The 22,382-nt window shown below is 26.3% G+C and overlaps 1 protein-coding gene across 7 annotated transcripts in view; it reads right to left on the reverse strand.

Moving 5' to 3' along the window:
• LOC119673809 (mitogen-activated protein kinase kinase kinase kinase 5) overlaps positions 1-22,382 on the reverse strand; it is an 88,008-nt gene that overhangs the window by 8,845 nt on the left and 56,781 nt on the right. For 3 of the 7 annotated variants that reach the window (XM_038084872.1, XM_038084868.1, XM_038084869.1), the window contains exons 3-7: positions 17,725-17,823; positions 16,951-17,249; positions 14,347-14,434; positions 14,132-14,192; positions 2,598-2,636 (exon numbers count right to left, since the gene is read on the reverse strand). In XM_038084872.1, the coding sequence (XP_037940800.1) occupies positions 2,598-2,636; positions 14,132-14,192; positions 14,347-14,434; positions 16,951-17,249; positions 17,725-17,823 (586 nt within the window). Of the gene's footprint in view, positions 1-2,597; positions 2,637-11,950; positions 12,008-14,131; positions 14,193-14,346; positions 14,435-16,950; positions 17,250-17,724; positions 17,824-22,382 lie in introns of all 7 variants that reach the window. The other 4 variants (XM_038084873.1, XM_038084874.1, XM_038084870.1 and 1 more) reach the window with 2 other exon arrangements.

A 22,382-nucleotide genomic window follows, 5' to 3' on the forward strand; every position in this document is an offset into this window, starting at 1 on the left:
ACTAAATAAGTATATAAATAGCATAAAAATTTCGTTTCACTTGAATAGCACATTTTTGTTTTTTAAATAAATTTAATTATTTTATGCACTAGGGACTGTTTATTTATTTATTATTAAGGATTAATTTGTTAAAATTAACATTTTAGTAATGAGTTGAACCTCCCTTGTTTAATATAACCTCATAGATCCTATCGGGAAGTGAATCATACAAAATTTTAATATAATCAAGGGAAATTGTAGCCCATGCTCGTTGAATTGCTTCAATTAGTTCAGTTTTTGTTGAATATTGTTTTCCAGATTCATACACTTTTCTAGCCAGCCATCACCAAACATTTTCTATTATGTTAAGGTCCGGCGAGTATGGTGGACAGTTCAGAACAGCAACATTTCTGGATTCAATGAACGATTTTACAACACGAGCAGTATGTATTGGGGCGTTGTCTTGTTGGAAAGTCTACGGCAATTCTCCAAAAAGATTCTCTAATTAAGGAAAAGCTTTTTCTAAAACTCCTTGGTACGATTTTATTTCATAGTTGTGTTTAAGAATTGGAGTTCACAAGTGCCATAGTAAGATATGGCTCCCCAAACCATAACTCCGCCCATTCTACTGTGTAAACGCTCCAACTGATGAGTTTCTTTCCTCAAATCATGAAAATAATAATTGTAACCGTCGGGCCCTTCCAAATTAAACTTTTTCTCATCAGAGAAAACAACATGATTCCACTCCTTACTCCATGACATGTTGGCACGGCAAAAAGTCAACCGAGCTTCTTTACGTATAGGGTTAAGTGGTGGTTTTTTTTTTAATTTAAGCCGTTTTAGATGTTGGGCATTCGAAATAACCCGCCATACGGTAGTTTTGCTTGCATTGACACCAGCTTTAAACCTTATTTTGTTGACCGAATCATGCGAATTCGAAGCTTGCCTCAAAATAGCCCGCTTATCTGCATAGCTGAGGACGCTTTTTACACGGCCTTTCATATTTTTTCCATAGTTAAGATCATTTTGAATGAAATTGTATATCACTTTTCTGCTTCTTCCGATTTTTTTTGATATTTGAGTTACAGACAGGTCAGAATCAATGAAGCTTTTTATTTTGACCTGTTCTTCGTTGGTTAAAGCATTACCACGACCCATTATTAATTTAAATCGTCACACTGTATTTAAAACTCACAAATAAATAAAAAAAACTTAATATTGTGGTGAGCTGTTACTAATAAATTAAATTGAAAACCAAATGTGCTATTCAAGTGAAACGAAATACATACTAGTTATTGATGCAAATTCAAAAGAAAATAACGGGAAAATTTAACGGTACATTTCTGCAGTACTAATTTTTTTTGGAGGAGACTACATAAGGAAACAAACAAAAAAACCCAACAATTATTACAACAAAGTCATGAGATCATTGATAGATAAGCAAATAATAATGCAAAAACGAAGTGTGCTATTCAAGTGAAACGGAGTGTATCTTAAATTAATAATGAGTTAAGTTAATCATTGACTGAGTACGTAAGTGAAATAGTGGTTTCATTCATAATCGATATTTTTAAACATTATTTATAAAAATATACATAAGTTTGATTTGTATTGAGCACATTTTTAATATGTAATTTACTGTATCTTAAATTAATAATGAGAATTTTTTCTTATTCATTGTATAAATGATCCATTATTCCATCATAACTGACTGTGCTAATACTTTTTCTGAATACAAAGTCACCTATCAAATGAATTAATCAATTATGTGTAATAAATTTTATTTTAATAAATTAATTAGTGAATAATTACTAATTACACTTAATCTGTAGTATGTAAAAAAGATTGAAAAATATTATTTAAATGAAATTGTATATACTCCTGTGAATACAATATTATGCACTTTCTGATCTTAAAAGTAAATTAAGTTAATAAATGAGTAATAAAGTAACAGAACATTGTTATTAACAGCATTTATCCTTATCAAATGAAAGTATTTTATATACAACAGAATTAAGTTATTTATTGAAATATCAGAAAATATTGCACACAACTCTAAAGGAATGCATTTAATTATTCGATTTGTGAATTTATAAAACAAATGTTATTTTCAGATTTTTGCATTTCATTGCATATATTCGTATTTTACATATTCGAATACAAGCAAATGCTTTTAAGGATAATCCAAGTGGAAATGATATGCAATCCTTTACAGTTCTGCAGTTACCAGAGAATTTCAATAAATTTAAGAATTAAAACGATAGACAAATACCAGAAATAGTGATATGTGTTATATGATATTTGAACAGGATTAAAAAGTTTTACAATATATTGCATGTGATCCTTGATGATATGTGCACACCATTAATATATATGAATATTTAAATATGATATAGTATTATATATAAGAACTACAAATTAAAAAAACTAAAATACTTTAATGAAATTGGAGAAATTATAAAAATACAAACGGAAACAATTACAAGGAAATTTTTTTATTATTTTAATTTAAATATTTAATACTATTATAAATACTAATTATTTTTATTTGTTTAGTGTAATTGAGACTAGTGTACCCATACAATATATTTTGTGTGTTTATTATTATTTAAAATTACCTGAGCTTTAGCTCCTCATCAATATATTGTAAAAGGCTCCTACAAAAATAATACAAAAATTTAAAGAAAACAAAATACTTTCGTTATAAATTAAACAAAACTAATAAAATGTTTAGTTTTTTTTTTTTAAAGAATTTCTAAATAAAATTGTAAAAATAAACTCAACTCAAATAAGCTGAAAGAGTAAAATCTATAATAGTTGAGAGAAATGTTAAAAGCTAGAAAAACTAACCAAACAAAATAATAACAAATTTAATTTATTGTATAAATTTAAAAAGAAATATAATTTATTTTTAATTAATATAAAGATAGATATATCAACAGAACAAAATTTAAAACTTTGAACTTTAATTTAAGATTGTAATAGCAGCGCATGTATATAAAAGCAAAAAGCCTGTAAGCAATCTGCTCCAATCGATATACTAATATAGTATATCATATTATTCAATATATTATATATTACATATACGTATGCAATGTAAAAAGATAACATTAATAAAGGGTATTTTGTTTTAAAATGGCATAAAACAAAAGCGGATCCTTTGCACTGGTCTAAGTACATGATACAGCTTGCCTTATATAAGTACTATAAGATCCATTTTCTGAGACCCGAGAATTTTAATAATTTTTTGCGTAGAAAGTGAAAAAAGTCGTATAAGAGGAAAGGTCACTTTTAGTTTAATACAGGAAAAAATTTTCAGTCATTAAAAATAAAGATTTTAATGACAATAAGACAATGCAAACATTAAAAGTCTTATTATAAAATAAATACATTATTTATTTTCAAATATTTATAATTTCACATTAAATAATAATATAAATTATATATAGTAGAGGTTTTCTAAAGACATTTCTTTATGAGATTAATTTTTCCCTTTTAGTGCTGTTAGCTGGCTGATACTTTTTTTAATTTTAATATACAAATTTTTTTAACTTTGATTTAATCTTATTTGGTCTAAATTGTTAGCACTATTTCTAAATAATGATGCTAAGAATAACATTTTACGACGACATCCTGCTCTCACTTTTTTTATATTATTTTCTATTGGAATATGTGATGTCTGTGGTCTGTTAAGAAAAATTAGACCACTTGTGGAATCCAATATATGCAGTGTATCAAAGTAGTGCTTAAAAATTAGACTCTTATTTTGTCTAAACTGTTAGCACTATTTCTAAATTGTTCATATTTTTCGTATAAGCTTCATTGAAAACATTTAAAGCAATTAACTAGATACAGTCCAAAACCTATAACTCGAATTTTCTATAACTCGAACAAAACAGTGCACCAAGGATTTAGAGAGCCGCTTCCATACTATTCTGCTTCCATAACTCGAATTTCTCTTTCACTCGAACATAAAGTTTGTTCCGTACCGATAGGAATATGGGAAAGTGCATTCTATAAGTCGAATTTTTGTTTTAAGTGTAAATGTATTATGCTGTTAGGGGAAGTATCTTTCTCCAAACCAAATGTTTAATTTTTTCTTTCTTATGTTGCTTCTTTGTGCAAATACCAGTCCTGGCAACGTGGTTTAAAATAAATAAAATAACTTCCAATGCTACCCTTAACGATTATATTAAGCTTGACAATGAAATTTGTACTTCAAGCTGTCCTACAGATATTGAGCACTACATATAGCTCTAAATTACTGGATCCAATTCTAAACGCAACGGAAAGTGATGATGAGGGTTCGGTGGATGTAATTGTACATCAACCTTCCAAAAATGAAATAGAAGACTCATTCAAAATACAGAATTTATATTTGCATGTAATGATATTACAACTGATGATCAATATAATGGTATGAATAAAGTGGAATCTCTTTTTATTGAAAATAAGAAAAAAACTAGTGTCCCAAACGCTAATTTTTAAATATTTTACTTCAATATAACTTCTGTGTTTTATTTGATTGCAAATCAATAAATATCTTAAAATGTAATTCGAGATTCTTTCAAAAATAAAAAATAATTAAAAAATTCTCTAACTCGAAGTTTCCATAAGTCGAACCTTTTCTTTGCAAAATTGGACTTCAAGTTATGGAAGTTTGACTGTATATATTACGTAAACAAACACATATAAGTATATATAAGTATGTGCCTTTAAATTCAGCGTCTGGTATAACTCACGGTTTTAGTAACACCGGAACCGAATTTCGAGGATATGGGGAAATACTGAAGATTGAAGACATTCAAAATAAATATAAATATTTATATTTATAAATATTTATATAAATATGTAAATATTTACAATATTATTTCTTCAACATAATCTTTGAATCCTTGAAAAATAAACCTTAGTGGTGAACTATTCTAATAACAATTGTTTATTTTCTTTGTAATACTAATCCTTCTTTGTAATGACAAATATTACTTTCATTATTTTATACATTTTTAAAGAGAATTACGTACTTATAATTATGTATAATTCTCTATATATTATTCTGTATAATTATATATTCACATCAAAATTACTATAACTTTTATCCTTCAATAAAGTATGATTTTGACATTTTGTTTGCAATAATAATATATTCTCATTTATTTTATTAGAAAATATTTATTACTAACACTAATTAGCATACAATGATAATTAATGTGACTGCAGGATACTCATTTGAGCAACAATGATAAACATCCTCCTTATGAATAACATTTGATACGTTATTAATTATTTACTGACGTTGGTGTTGGCATTTGCGTTTAAATTATACACTTGCCTTAAGGATCGAGTAACTTTAACCTTCAATTTTGGCAACTAATTGCGTTCAATGAGTAAACAATTTTAAGGTTCAAAAGTGCTTCGGAAGTCGAACCATGACTTCAGAAACATTTGTTTAAGTATTAAAGTTTGGAAAATAATTTTTAAATATTTTAAAGGTCAAATTTTTACTATAAATAAGGAAAAACCACAGCATATTTTCCTCTATAAAATTTTTCAAATTTTTCCACTTAAATTTTGTAAAAGCGCAAAAAAAGAAAGAAGGAAATTCTAAAGTTATTAAAAGGAAGAAAAAAAAATAAATAAATAACATAAAAATGAAATTTTAACTACAAATCCCTTTGGCGAATTATATTGTCTGCCATTTCAACGGAATAATTCTGCCTGCATTCGTAATCATTTTTATTTAAATAGTCCTGCCTAATCCTACAGCGAAAAGACAGGCAGGCTGTTAACCTTTGCGTTGATGTCAAGGGAGTGACAATGACCTTTAACAGTATTTCTCTTCACTTATGCTTGCACTAAGCTTTTACTATGATTTTCTAAACATTTTAATTAAAAAATATACACAAAAAAAAACAAGAAAAAAACAATTTGCTTGATAGAATGTCCAGTAGCTGTTCGCTAGATATATCTGTTCACAAATAAATATTTTTTATATACCATACATATTTTGTTCTGGAGTTATCATTTTTATTATTCGAAGGAGTTTCGGTTTGGAAAACTAATTTCAAAATAATTGCATCGCATTCGGTGTATGCATTTAGAGTGAATAGAAAAAAATAATAAAATAGTCGAGCTGTGTAAAAATCTAATAAAAATTCTTATGACTCTAGAATAGTCATAAAATTTTTTTTATTTATAGTTGCATATTTATGAGTGAATATCTAACTGCTATTGGTCGAGGAGTCAGCAATAAAAATCCAGTATGCTATGCGATCGTAATAAAATTTCATAATAAAAGAAAAAAATATGCATAGAAATGCTTTTTAAATAATGCAGATTTGTTTTTTTATGACTTTATCTTAGAAGAATTTTATTAAAATCTTGTTTTGAGAAAGCTTAACGCATAAATTAAATATTTCAGGCAAGGGGAAATAACCTTATCATTACCAAAGATATTCCCATATATTAACACACAGGAACTAAGATAAGTTTTTTGTCGAAATAATGTTTGACAGCAATCACTTATTCAGAAGACTGTGAATTAAAATTTAAAAATAAAAATAAATATTAATAGCAATAGCAGCTTAAGCGGAGCGAGCTCTACTTTTAGAACAATAGATCTTTTAAGTTGCAATTTATCAGTGTATTGAGACATCATGGTATATCAGAAATGCAGATATATACACGAGGACTTGAGAGTTAAGACTTTACAAAAGAACATCAAAGACAAAGTGCTGAAATTATTTGATTCTGTGTTTGCTTACGCTAAATCAAAATTCTACTCCATTAAAACAAATGCAATATATATTTCTTTAAATATACTAAAGAAGATACTATATCTAAGATATACTAGGCTTCAAATTATACCTCTGTAAAATCACCAGAATAAATCATTATTGTAATTCCATGGCACCAAACTACCAATATTCAATGTAAGTGTTAAGTCCGTTGTGAGTAACTGAAGTTGCTACCCACAAGCTACAAGTGCTTGTAAATAAGTGTCAACGATAGATCTGCAGGTTCTTCCGGCCAGGTCTACAGGTTCCGGAGCTAACCATGGCATAATCATTATGTTAGATTATAAGAATTCAAATGAAGACTATTACATTTTATCAAAGTTATGAACGTAAAACATGTTGTCGTAACTTGTATTGTTCCATCGTTGCAAGTGACAAAACTTTAAGGCGAGTGGTTAGACTAGGGACTTTGGGTCCCTGGAGATTTATATTATATTAATTCAAAATAACTTAATGGTTCATTGCTTATAAAATATCTATGTTACACCGAATAAAACTAATTATTGATACATTATGTTACGACGTCTTACACTTCAAAGGAGTTCCCGGCGCTTCTTGGTCTACTAAGTTGATATAAGTTTCAAAGTATGTAAAGAAAAATTTAATCGAAACATTGTGTTTATTATTTTGAACATTAAAATCATAAAAATAGTATATGATCCAAGTAGTTATATTGGCGATTTCTAGGGATCCACTTATGCCTATAAGCCTATTGTGTTACCGTATATTTAAAAGCTCAGAGGTTAAAACCACTTAGAACCATTGACAAAGCTTGTAATTCTATTCAAGCAAAGATCTTGCAGTTCAAGATTTGTAATACATTCTATAATTTATATTGTTTATAATACATTTTTTCCTATACCTTTGTGGCTAAATAGAAAAATCCGGGGTGCAATTGGCGCTGGAAGTACCAAAAATTACTAACTTTTTTTAAGTACAAAAAAAGTACTTTTTTTAGTTTAATATATTCAATTTATATTTCACTGCATTTGAAGCAAAATTATATAAAAATCAAAAGATTGGCATAAAGTTTTTATTTTTATAGATATCGAAACGAATTTTTTTGACTTATTTACTTAAATACTTTCGTACATATTTATAAATATTTTTCCAAAAAAATAATTATTGAATTGAATAGTTTAATTGGTTTTCCTTTAAAAAATAGGACTAATAGTCAACAGCTTTTCAGTTTATTATCTCATTATATGCATAAAAAATTTATAAAAAAGGAATTTCAATCAATATTAAAAAAAATGCTCTTTCCCAAATATTATACACCTATTTTTGCAAATAACATATAAAAAGACTATTTTACATTGCCGAGTATTTTTAAAATTTTTTTTTAAAACATAAAATATCCTCAGGCAACTGAGAGAATCAAAAAAAATATTTATTATTTATTTTATTTTTTAATCTTTATGATAAAATTGTAGGATATTTAATTGAATTCTGATTTTCAAATCATAACAAACTTTAACTCGATGAAAATTCTGTGAATATATTTGTATGAATATGTACCAGTACATCTGAGTATATAATAGTACATTGTTCGAATAGCTCGTCTGCGCTATATATACATATCTGCAGACATGTAGGAGCAAAATCGGTGGTTAAATGCACACGTTTCTTTAATAACATTTTCCATTTGCCTAGCTAATAACCGCAGATTTATCGTCTGTTGCCAAGCACACAAAGGAAGAATGCATAAAGCTCAAATATATTTAATAAAAAAAACTTATAAATGACTTTATAAAGTCGTATTTGTAATGAAGTTACGTCTGCCAATAAGTCAAATGGTACAGCACTCATATCCGTGCATGTGTGAATGCTAGGATTATAGCTGAACTTCTAGTTGAGTGCAACTCTTATAGGGATAAAGCAGATTTTAAATGCATTTTTAGTGTAGTTTCATTTAAATTAAAAAAAAAATGCAGACCGAAGGAATTCACAAACGCAAAAAGTTAAGTTAAGAAGTCAAAAGCTTTATAGGCTACTTGAGAGGCATGCCTCAGACACAAAGCAGCGCCAACATTGCCAGACGAGCAACTTCAAATGTATCTGAGACTCTAAGAAATGTTAATATTCGGTGAGTGCCATTCATATTAGAAGTTTATAGAAAAGTCAAAGTTGAAAATTGTGCTTTTTTTTTCATTTTTTGCTTAAACTTCTTGAAAGGATATTTTATCTTGCCTATATGTGACTATAAGTAACTTTATTTTTGAGTTTGCACAATCACTGTTTTTCTCCTTCTCATGAGAGACTTAAATTTTTATTTTTCTTTTTCTACTTTTTTTTTTATCTTTTTTATATTATATAAAAATTTTATTTTGTAATTTTATGTTATTTATCTTGTAACTCAACAATTGCTTTCTGGCAATGTCTGCTCCGCTACATTGCCATTGCCGTAGCACTTTGTACTTTTTCCTTTGATTTTTCTGCACAACGCGGCGTATGAGTGATTTTATTTGTGTTATTTAATGCTGATTAGGCCATTTAAATTGAAAATAACAAACAACTTTTTCGAAGGCAGAAGTTTTTATAGAATATTTATGTTTTATAAATTTGTTCAAATATAAAATCGTCTTTTAAGCTTCTTATAACTTATATACCAACAATTTTTAGCAGAAAAACAAGTATATTATTGCAAATTTTATATAAAAAGAAATTTCTTGTTTAGTTTTGTTGGAGAATTTCTAATTCTGCTTTATTATAGAAAGTGCTTGTAAGGATATAGTTATATCCTTGCAAGTTTGCATAATTATTTAAAATCTTAATAAGATTTTTTATTACTAGTGAATATCTAACATGAAAGTCTCATAATGATTTCCTCTTGTTAATAGTCATATATCTCGGATTCTTTTACTAGGAAAGCGAATAGAGGAAATAAAAATTGAGAAAATAAAAATAGAGAAAATAAGAATAGAGAAAATAAAAATAGAGAAATTATAATAGAGAAAATATTAATAGAGAAAATAAAAATAGAGAAATTAGAAATGGAAATGGAGAAAATTAATAATGGAGAAAATTAAAAATGGAGAAAATTAATAATGGAGAAAATTAATAATGGAGAAAATTAAAAATAGAGAAAATTAAAACAAAAGAAGATTAAAAGTAGAGAAAATCAAAAGAACAGAAAAAGAGATGTGGAAATAAAAAGAATTAAAAATTAAGATAAAAAAGAAAAAAGGCATAAAAAGCAAAGAGAATTACAGGAGTGGAGGAAAAAAAACTTCCACGAGCAGCTAGGTTTTTCTCCTGAAGTTACTCTGCAAGAAGTTACTACCATTCGCCACTAGATTCAACCGGATCACAACAATAATAAACACATGGAGATAAAAAATGAACGGCAAAAAAGTTTAAGAAGTGTTAAAAAAAAAAGAAAGGTTAAAAGAAAAACTATTGTGAAAGAAATTAAAATATTTAAATTAAAAATATAATGCACAAGTACATAGTCTACTGTTTATCAACACAAAATGTACTGAGGATCGGATTCAATGTGTTTTAGAAGAACCTACACTATATTCAACGTGTATTGCAAAGATTGGTTATACTATCTTCCATAAAAATATCAATTTGAGAAAAACAAAAAATAATATTATTAATATTATTATTAACACCCCTTTGTAATGACATAAAAAATATCATTTTAATTCAACATATAACACATAAGTACACAGCCTACTTTTTTTCAACCCGTACTGCGGATCAAATTCAACGTGTTTTAGAAGAACCCTTATTAAAATCAATGTGTTTTGTAAGGACTGGTACTCATATCTTCTCTTAAAATAATATCCTTCTAAGACAAAAATACAATATTGTAATCAACAATTTTTTGGAATAAGATAAAAACATACTTTTGCAAACTAGCAATGTTTGGGTTAGTTTCAGAATGAAAGTTCTAGAAGAAAGAGAGGTTAAAACAAAGAAAATGTAAATCAAGAATATACATAACATATATCTTACCGAAAGAAGAAATACAATACAATCGAATAAAAGAGAAGAAGGAAGTTAAAATTAAAAAAAATGGTTGACTGAGATCAAAGAAAATCTAGAATAAGCGCAACGAATTAACAAAATAAGAGGTGGCAAAAAATGGAAAAGTAAAAAGTTTGATGAATGGAGTCTACGGAAAAGACAGGCATTCGTTGATAGATTAAAACGATGATGACAAAAGTTAAATATGAAACAACTCTGAGGGAAATAGAGATATGTATTGACATTTTACAGATCTACAACTGCATGAAGATCTATTGCAAGATCAATTCAATTCTAGTTCAGTTGTGGAGCTTCAACAAATAGCATACTCTCTATGATAGCTAATATCGTAGATATTAAATATTTGAATTTATTATAATTAATTTGTATCAGATCAATCCGAGAAAAATTTGTCTCAACAAATTTAAGTTTCTTTTTACCAAAATAGATAGGCTTTTTATAACAACCTGTAATATTATTTAAATTTTTACTATTTAATTTATTAAATTAAATTATATTTTAATTATAACATTTTAACATCACATTACTTGTAGTGGAATTCCTATCCAAATACTAATCTAAAGCAGATTATTTAAAAATATTCAACAATTTAAATTTAAGACAAAACAACCGCCAGAATTATTCAAAACAACGAAACACAACATTTTATATCTATATTTGTAGCCAGAAGCTATACAAAATAACTTAACTCTATTAAAAAATTCGAAGCGGAGCTGTGGAATTCCACAAAATTTTGTAGAATTTTCTTAAGTTTTCTTGCAGTTACAAGACAGCAATGTAATTTAGTTAGGAAAGTGCAGTAAACATTTAATAACAACCATATTAAGAGAAGTTATTTCCAGCCATCTTCTCGAACTACGAGCTAACTTTCATCTGATAAAAAAAAGCTTGGCAAATTCAATTTCAGGCGAATATTTTTATAATTAAATAAAAAAAAATTGTGCGCAGTTGCGGCATTTTAAAGGAATTTTGATTTATAAATTTATAAATTATTGTATATAAGCATAAAAAGGACGCTTAAAATAGGAAATTAATTAAGTTTTGCCAAAAATTTTAGTAAATTATTTTTAAATTTTTTTGCATTAAATTCTTTAACATGCTTATAGGAACTTGGAATATAAATAATATAAATAAAATAAAATTAGAAAAATAAAAAATTTAAATAGATTAAACCTAACCTTAAGGACATGTTCATTATTAGAGTACCAGTAAGTTTTTGTTGTCTTAATAAACGACTAGAAAAATATTAAAAAAAAAAAAAAATAAAAATAAAATAAATTGTAAAAAATATTAACAACAAAAGAGCAAAATTTTGTTTAGTTTCTAGATAAAAAAAATATATTTTAGCAACATTGTTACTTTTTATTGCATTTAATAACATATTTTGGAAAAAATGATTTTTTTTATTGATCTACTTATTATTTTGAAAATATGTCTTTTAATTTTAATCACTAATATATTTTAATTTTTCATAAATTATTATTATAATAAATTTATATTATTTATTATGAAGATATAAAGATCATAATAATTGCATATAAGATAAATTATAATATACTATAATATATATGTACTGTACATATATATATTTGTTTATACTTATATAAAACATTTTCAAAGTAGCAGTTTTATACAGTATAAATACAATAAGTAATTCAAAAGTAAAACACTGAGAAGAGAAATGAGAAGTATAAAGAACTCACCAATAAATTAATTTTATTTAAAATTCATCTCTAACTAAACTAATTATAACCTATTGAAACCAAAGCAGGTTAAATATGTTTAAAGTTAAACCTTACCTTAATAGACTAAACATGTTTAACTTTGTAATTTGAAACAGGGATGTTTTTTAATAAAACATGTAAGAAATTAAGTTAAATATTAAAACTGAAAAAACATATTGAAGCATTATTAATAATCTTTTGATTGGTATTTACGAATTTATTGTAAATTTTTTAAATTAAATCAAAAATTAAAATATATAACAATAAAAAATATAATCAAATGAAAGAATTGAATTAAAATTTTTTTAAAGACAAAAACTTTTATAATTAGCTATTTTTAATAAACATTTATGTGCTGCTGAAAGTAAAACTTGTTTCCAGATTTTTTTTATAAAGAACACTTCATTCAATTTTATTGGTTTCATTTTTATTGCATGGGGTTGATATCATTGATGTCATCCATTTTGTATGCTTTAACAAATACAGAGGGAATCTTTAAGCGTGTCTAATATCCCTTGGAAAATTAGCATTATCTTCTTTTAAACTCTGTGGTATTTAAAGTAAAATATGTTTCTTATACTTATAAATTTGTGACCTTAAACATGTTTTAATATTTAAACACCTTTTTCATACTATTAAACATGTTTAACACATTTGCTTGAAATGACTAATATGGTATTCTAATAGATTTAAAATTACTCTCTGCAATTTAAATGTTTTAAATTTCTAGCATATGCTAAATATGATTAGTATAAGTTTTGAATGGGTTTAAGTATCTTTTATAGATAAGAACATTAAATGATATAAATAAAATATGTATTAAAACAAATATTCAAAAACGATTAAATTAAATTTTAAGGATTAATATAAGCTCTAAAACGAAATCGTTTTAGTACAGTTAAATATTTTTAATACAGATAAATAAAAAAAAAACTCTAAATTATTTTACATTAATTCGATGCAATTATAGTTTTTTAGAATTTGAAAAATACTTTAAATAGTTCATTAATATTCTAACAAATTAAATTAAAAAACTATAAATTACAATATTACAGTGTATTAAAAGTGACAATGTTGCTAAAAGCTATTCCATTAGCATCAAATAAAAAAATAATTATATTTCAATTAAATATAATTTATAAAATAAAATAATACGAAAATGTATGAAAGTGAATTTATGTTTATATACTTGTGTTTATGTATGTATGTATGTTTGTATGTATGTATATATATGCATATCATTATGTAAATAATTCTTTAAGCGGATTTGTTTATGAAAGTGTATATTTCAACTACAAATAGTTTTAAATGAGTTTACATTGAGTGCAAAGAGGTTTCAATGTACATATAAAAATACTTAAAATATATAAAATATTTTTATAAATAAAAAAAATAGATATTTTTAATAAAAAAAAAAAATACATGTATTAAATAAAAAAAATGTGTGTATTAAATGAAAAAATGTGTGAAAAAAATTCGTTTAGCATTATCATATATTATAAAAGCTTAATGAATTTTCATAACTACAAATCATATAAAAGCAATATAAACAAATAATAATTAATCTATATATATATATGTATAAACATATAAAGCATTTTAATGTACCATATATAATATAAATTGGAAACTTACATGTCACTAGGTAAAGTTTCTGGACTAGATGAACGCTCATTCCATGGTGTGGTTGTCATACCTACCACGAAGAAAGAGAAATTAAAATTTTGTAACAAAATATTTACAAAAAAAATTATACAAAAACCTTGGCTTAGAGCTTTTGACACTAAGAGTGCATACATAAACTCAAACCCCCACCCCTTAACTACTACTCAGTAAAATTTATTCCATACCTGTTCTTAAAGTGTGATTCTGTGGCGATATACCATTTGGCCTTGATGTCATTTTACTCGCTATTCGTTGTGGTACACTGGCGACATTCTGTCGTTTCAACGTTGGCAACATTGTTTGGGTTTGTTGCAGTGTTGACAACATGGGGTTGTTATTTAAAGCGAAACATGAAAAGATTATTTAAAGAAATAATAACAAAAATGTAAAAAAAGAGTTAAAATGTGTAATTTTTTCAAGGATAATATAATTACAAAATAATTGTATGAGCTCGGTCACATACATTTCACAGTCAAATTAAACCAATTGAGCTTAAGTTAATTAGGCGGGAAAATAACTTAAGGAACTCTTGGATATGACTATTGCCTTAATATGAAGCGAGAAAAGGAGCAATTTAACACGGTTAGTAATTTTGTATTCTAGTTACGTAAATAGTATATAGCATTTAAACATTTTATAATTAATGATCAGAGTTTGTTATTTATACAAATAAAATTTAAAATAACCTCACATTCAAGAAATTTAACTTAAATATTACTTTAAATAAATTTGTTCCCTATTTTTTTATAGAATTTTTCATTTCTCTTTTAATTAGTTTTATATTATTTTTTTTTTTTATTTGTTTTTTATTTTATTTTATTTTTTTTAATTTTATATTTTTTTATTTTTATTTTATTTTATTTGATAACACAATTACAGTTATTATTATTATTATAATTATTATTATTATAATTATTATTATTATAATTATTATTATTATAATTAGTATTATTATATTTGTTGTTATTATTACATTTATTATTATTATTTTTATTAGCGTAATCAATATAGATAAGTACTACAGAATTTATTGAACTCAGTGAAATAGTTGCTATAGTATTTGAGCAGTCTTAAAAAGTTATATCTATTTTCAATTCTAAATAAAATTAAAATTAGGTTTTGAAGTCAAAACACAAAGTTATGTTCTCTTATAATAAATTATAATATTTAAGTAAAAAATAAATCAGGTTATGTAGTGTAATCATTATGAAGGTTCTTTTCGATTTGCTTCATGGACTGCCTTCCCCATTTATAGTAAAACAGCAAGCTAATTTAGTGACAACCAGATTTAATCCTTTCTCCCGCTGTTTTGGAATTGACATAGGGCACGTTATCATACTGAATAAGGATTTGCTCCAACCCAGATAACGATTTGAAGTTAACTTTCTTACATCTAGTAAGGAAAACTGGATTCAAGATAAAGTGATTTCTGTTAACACAGTAGAGATTTACATTAACCGCTCCAAACTGACAATAGCATATTTAAGAATAAACTGTGTCTTAGTTTATCAGATTTGTTTATAGATTTATCAGATTTGTTCACTTTTACTTGAATCGGGGTGTTGTGTCTTTTTGTATTGTTCGTATGCTAGACTCTAGTCTGCATATGAACGGCTCTAATCTGTGATATCACAACGGGCTATTATTTTGAACTCAAGTGTAAATTGGGCAAAACCAAACTTAACTTATGTGGTGTATTAAATGCAATGAAACTATTAAAAAATCCCTAATTTAATTTATACCTTCTGAGTGCTATATATAAATCTTTAAAAATTAGTACTTCAACAACTCACTAATTCATTTAAAAATATTCTAAATATTGTAACACAAAAACAGCTAATATTAATAAAAATTTATTTACAAATTCAAATGTTATACGATGTGTCGAAATACTATTGGTAATGCTATTTGTTCAGTTTTGGTGTAGTGATGGGCTTATGAACTTAATTTCAACTTTATTGTATATTCATATGTACATAAATATTTCTATGTATATTGTCATTACTACTTACTCACTTGAGTAAGCAAATCAAATTAATTTATTTTCCAATGGATTCATTAATTTGAAATAATCAAGTAAAATCAATTCCTAAAGATAATTACAACTAAACGAAAACTCCTTAAATAACTAAAATCATTCAAAATCGTAATAAAAGCTAATTAGACTAATTATTGATTTTATTATTTTATATCATAAAAGATTTAATAACCTTTAGATTATGCATATTTGAAATAAACCAATGTTTTGAACCTTGTTTTTTAGTAGTAATTTTAAATAAACTTATGTGTTAAAAGCTTTGCTAATCAATAAAACTAAACAATAAAGAGTTCTTGAATTCATAAAAAAAACCTACACACATGGCAACAAAACTATTTGATGCCCAGTACTTAACAGAAACGAGTATCACAGTACTAAAATATTGGCAATGGCGCCATTTAGACGTGTCTAATAAAAAAGAAAGTAAAACCTCTCCTTTTTTCTTTGCAATTTTCCTGCCTCAAAGCAAAAAGAAGCTCAAATTACTTTTGAAATTTCAGTACAGAGAAACAAACATAAATAATTGGTAAAAGGAGAAAAAAAAAAGAAGAAAACTGCAATGGATATACGATTAGTAATGGATGCATAAATCTTAGAGGACTGAGAAAAACTTTGCACCTAAATAAATTTATCTTCGCCTACTACTCGTACCAGAGAAGGAAAAAAAAAACAAAAAAAAAAGAATATTCATTTGCTGCTTCAATGGTGTTGGCAATGCTACTCAATTTCATTTTGTAACAAATATACACACCTCGTCTTCACCATCCAAAAGGTAATAAAATTGCTGGCTGGGATTTAAATACTTCTGTAACAGCTCCTTTGCCACACGCACTGACATCTCACCCTGCACAAATGGATGCTGTAGCAAACGTTCGGCGGTTGGACGTTTTTTAGGATTTTTTGTTAAAGCCGTTTTTATGAAATTATGAAATGTTGGACTCCATTTCTCTTTGTTAGATAGCGTCGGTGGTTTGAAACCACTTTTGGACATCAGGAACAAAGCACGCATGGGATGTAAATCAAACATTGGCGGTTGCAGTTCAGCAAGTTCTATGCAAAAACAAAAAAAAAAAAACAAAATTACAAATTAAAAACATAAATTAGATAAAAGTTGGCAACACTCTTGCATAGATAAGTGCGCCTAAAAGCATACAATGTATGTTAAATTAATTATTAAACTGTGTGTGAAAGTAATTTCTCTTCATATATATTATATGATGCTATTATTAATTTTTCATAAACCGCTATACGCTTAGGATGAAACCTTCTTCCTTACTTCCGACATGTGCCGCATAATTCAAAAAAAAAAAAATAATAATAATAAAGCCAACTTACAAGCATAATTGAAAGCTTCGGCAAATGACCCCATTAAAATTACAATAACTACAGCATCTTTTTTTTGCCACCCACTTTATACCCAAACCACATTTTTTCCTCCGCCCAACACAATTTCATGCTTGTAATATATGTAGCAGGTTAGTGAACGGTTCCTTTTTAATTTGAACTCAGTCAAACGTGGACTTACCAATTGCTGTAATGCCGCAAGCCCATATATCACATAATTGATTATAGCCACCCTTTCGTTCGACTGCTGCCACTTCCGGTGCCATCCAATAAGGTGTACCTATAATGAAAAAGTAAATAATAAATTATTTTCTAAAAGAAAAAATATATATATGTACATATATATGCCATATATAAAGTGGTTTAAACATGTTTAAATTAATTTAAAGAGTTTATTTTAGATATTTATTTTATATTATAGATAATTTATTGCGTATATTTGCGCTCTGCGGTTTTATCTATAAAATCGTTTTGTTGCGGTTCATCACCAGTGACACACTTTAGTTATTTCATTTTAATTAATAATATATTTGCACTAAATTGTAAAATAATTAAGTGCAATTACAATTAGTAAGAGTATTTGATGTAATTATTATGCGCTGATGTAATCAATTTACAAAACCACTTAACCATTATTGTCGTGGATATTGAATTAGTTTAGCAATAAATAATTTAAGCAAATTATTAATTAACATTTTTTTAAAGTTTTACAACTATTATTTACTTATGATTTAAGCTTTAGGGAATGTTTTATAAAAATTTATTACAGTCATATGATTTTACAAATTATCATTTTAATTTGGCATAAGTTATGGGCATAAAGAATTAGAAATCATTTATTTTGTAAAGGACTGCGCAAAATAAATGATTTTGTAGCAATAAATATAAGTATATATCATAAAATAATTACACTGAAAAAAATATTGTTTGATGCTACTTTTATGCGTTTTAACTAAATATGTACGAATATACTTGTAACGCTAAAAATGCAATAATAAATTAAATTTGATTTTAAATTATTAATCAGAATTGTTAGTATAAATAGTTGAAATTTTAAACACATCATACTTGTACGGTAATAAAAACAACGAAGAAAATCATTTCAATAAAGTATTTATTGTATATAGGGCCCTGTTACTGTTGTTGTAGTCCACAAATATCTATCAAGTACATAACATGAAAGGAACATCAAAAGCTTATACATGGGTTAGAATGTGTGTAAGTGGTGAGAGGGTACCAGATTATTCAGTAATATGAATGGACTGGAAAATGGGTGCGATGTGAACTGTAGTCAACCAGAGTCAAGAAGAAGAAACATAGCCACCAAATTCAAATCTGGAACTCTTTAACTTTTGTAAGTGTGTAAGGTAGTTGAGTAGCAGTTCGTATTTGTCAATCATACGCTACATTGGTATAGTTTTTATTTCATTGAAGATTTTATTTTTACGCTTTTTCTAAAAACTACTCATAAAAAATAGACCAGTGTTAAAAAGATAAACAGTGAACGTTAAATTGATATTGAATTGGTGTGAATGAAATAATTTTTTTTATTAAACCTGTTACGTGAAACTGCTGCAGTAAAATTGGTATATAAATCAAATGTAGTGTTGAATGAACTAAAAAACCAAAATACATTAAAGATCTTAAGTACGAAAAAAAATAAACACAATATATGTAGATATAAAGAAGAGATTGTAAAAATTTATTGATTAAAATAACATTAAAATAGATACTAAAAACAGTTTTATAAACTATAAAAAAAAATGTTAAAAAAAGTATTTATCGTACGTTTGAGTACCAACTCACCCAAGTGGACAAAATTCTAAAGCTTTTGTAATAGTTTAGATACTTTAAAACTTTATAAATTTATTTTAAATTAATTCAATCTCTGTAAATTAACTTTGAAATTAAATAAAGAACAATATTTGAAACATAAAGTATCTGTATTCTAGTCAACTCTTAAACTGTAATCGTTTCATATCACAAAAACCTAAAAGTCAGTTCTTTGAACTTATGTGACATGTTAAAAGAGCCACTTATTGAAGCTTTACTGCTACGTTCAGATGTTAAAGTAACATATAAACCAACAGTTTAAAGACATAACAGTGACTACATACACACACAAAAAAAAAAAAAATTAATATACCAACGGAAAAACTGAAACTGCACGCAAATATTACAAACTGTACACAGCGCGATAGAATAGCTATCTTCTTTATATGCATGTGATAGGAAAAAAATACAAAAAAAAAAACAACATTGTAGTAGTAGTTGTTTAAGAAGCCAGAAACGGATGAACAACACACTACAAAGAATATAAGATGACGTGATATGCATTCACTAGCACATACAGTACATTTGTACTGTACTGATCAGCAACTACATACACAAAATTGCTGCATATGTTATAGTATGCAAGCGACCCTAAGAAACGTAATCATAATAATTAAGTGCTGCTGGCAAACGGCAAACGTTATACAACATTAACACTAAACAACAAAGTTGATATATGTTAAAAAGGCATGCCACAACAAAAACAATAACAACAACATAACATACTGAATTGAAGTATTTTATTGTGGCAATTGTGTTGGCGCTGTTGCTGTTAACATTACTGATATAAACAATGTTGATAATAACGAAGGTGAGACTAATGCTTTGTTGAATGGTTCATATACATACGTACGTACATATATGTGTGTAGGTATACGTTAAGCAAAATACAAATGTCTGCTCTGTAAGATAACAGATAGTCAAACAATCAACACTACCGTGCACATGCTCGTCTGTTTGTTGCATTAGTGTGTACATACGAGGAGTATATGTATGTATATTTGTTGTGCTAATAATGCTAAAGCGAAGATGCTTTTTTATTATTCAATAAAAAGGTGCTTACGTTGTACTTAGTGTCATTAACATGTCAACAACTCGTGCAGGAAAATAACACCAACACCAACAACAGCAAATAAACATCAACAGCATCATACTAACATATTATGTTATAAATAGTGTCGGCAATTTCAACTTCATAAAATGCTACTTGCCAATTTTAATGGGAATAAAAGCTAAATAATTAGATTTATTGTTTTGGTAATAAAATTAAAAAAGATTTGTGGTTTTCGTAATAAAATTAAGCCTGATAGCAATATTATAATTAAAAAAAAAATGTCAATAAAATGAAGCAAATAAAAAAAAAATTTTTCTTGTAAAATATTAGATAAACAAATTAAAAATAGGAAAGAAATTTGAAAAAAATAAATAAAAAAGAACACGGGGTAATAATAAGCTATTAAAAAATGAAATATTCGTAATTATAAAAAGAAAAATGTTTCTACAATATATTTACATTGTACTTTAGTTATTATTCAATTTATTATAAAGAAACTACATATAACAGAACTTAATTCTTACTCTTAAAACTCAAGTCACCATTAACACACTTCTACCATATGAAGTTAGGCTTTGCCGAATGGTTGTATTTACCTCCAATTATAATAAAATCAGTTTTAATAAAAGCAAAATTGTTCAATATTAATGGTAAATTGAGGGAAATAGTAAATTATGTCGGTTTGGCAGCGAATGTTGGTATTTACCAGAATTTCGAGCAGGATAAATTAGATAAAAATCAGGTTAATTAGGAAAATTTAGGTAAATTTTAACAAAAAATAATAAATAAGTGCAATAAATAAATAAATTAATATTTTTAGAAGTGCAGTGCAATAAATTCCTAGAAAATATTAATTTACTTTACCTCAATTTACTCTCACACGGCCATAATAAAACATAGTGTGAGCTGAAAAGGGATGAGTATCTAACTCCTCTATTAATTTATATAAAATTACTATAAATCATAATAATAATAATGTTACATAAAAAATGATAAAATATACATATACATTATCACTAATAATTTACTAAATCAAAGTTGATTCCAACCTGTATTTATATCTGTTTTCATTAGTACGAACTAAGTAATTCTGGTGTGCATATCAGTCATGAAATGGCTGAGAAGCTTGTAAAGTAGAACTTCTACTTTCCTACCCAAAAAATGTTAAATATTTGCGCATTTTTAAATATAACAAAAAAAACTTAATTTTTGGAGCATCTCTTATTAGTAAATGAATTTATAATACATTTCTTTAAAATATAGCGCATCAAAATTGCTCATCAAATGATAACATCAACATTGGTGGCGGTAGTTGCCACATTTTCTGTATAAAATTGACATGTAGTTTTGACTTTGAGACATGAACTTGCAAAAAATACTTTTTGATATTGCAAAAGTTCTTATATATAGGATATTTCTACCTGATAAAAGTAATAAAAACTCAAATTTTATTAAATTCAAATAAATTTTAACTAAAAGTTTTAAATAATTTAAATTATTTGCTTAAATTTCTAAGTGCTTGAAAAGTGCTACATATCAAATGTTTAACAAGTTGAGTGATACCACAGCACTTAAGTAATTTTATTAAAATGCATGACATGTGACATGATGGCAGAACAAAGACGAATGTTAAAAGTGTACTAAAAGGGATGATTAACTTCTGCCTTTTGAGTCCTCATACTTGTTAAAGAAATTTAAAATATTTGAAACAGTTTTAACAAAAATTTATGTTTAAAGAAGGAAACAAAAACAGAAATTAAAATGTGATATATATTTTCATTCATTCATTCATTCATTATATCTGAAAGCAGCTAACAATGTGGTACCACATAGCGTATGAGTTGTGCGGCAGCACAGTTAAGTTTGAAATGTGTAAACGCAAGGAAGGAGCAAGGAAAAACTTTACAAAGACATGAAAATAAGTTTAATAAAAAATTTGTTTACATGTACGT

This window comes from Teleopsis dalmanni, chromosome 2 (genome assembly GCF_002237135.1).
Source record: "Teleopsis dalmanni isolate 2A chromosome 2, ASM223713v2, whole genome shotgun sequence".
Lineage (NCBI taxonomy): Eukaryota > Metazoa > Arthropoda > Insecta > Diptera > Diopsidae > Teleopsis > Teleopsis dalmanni.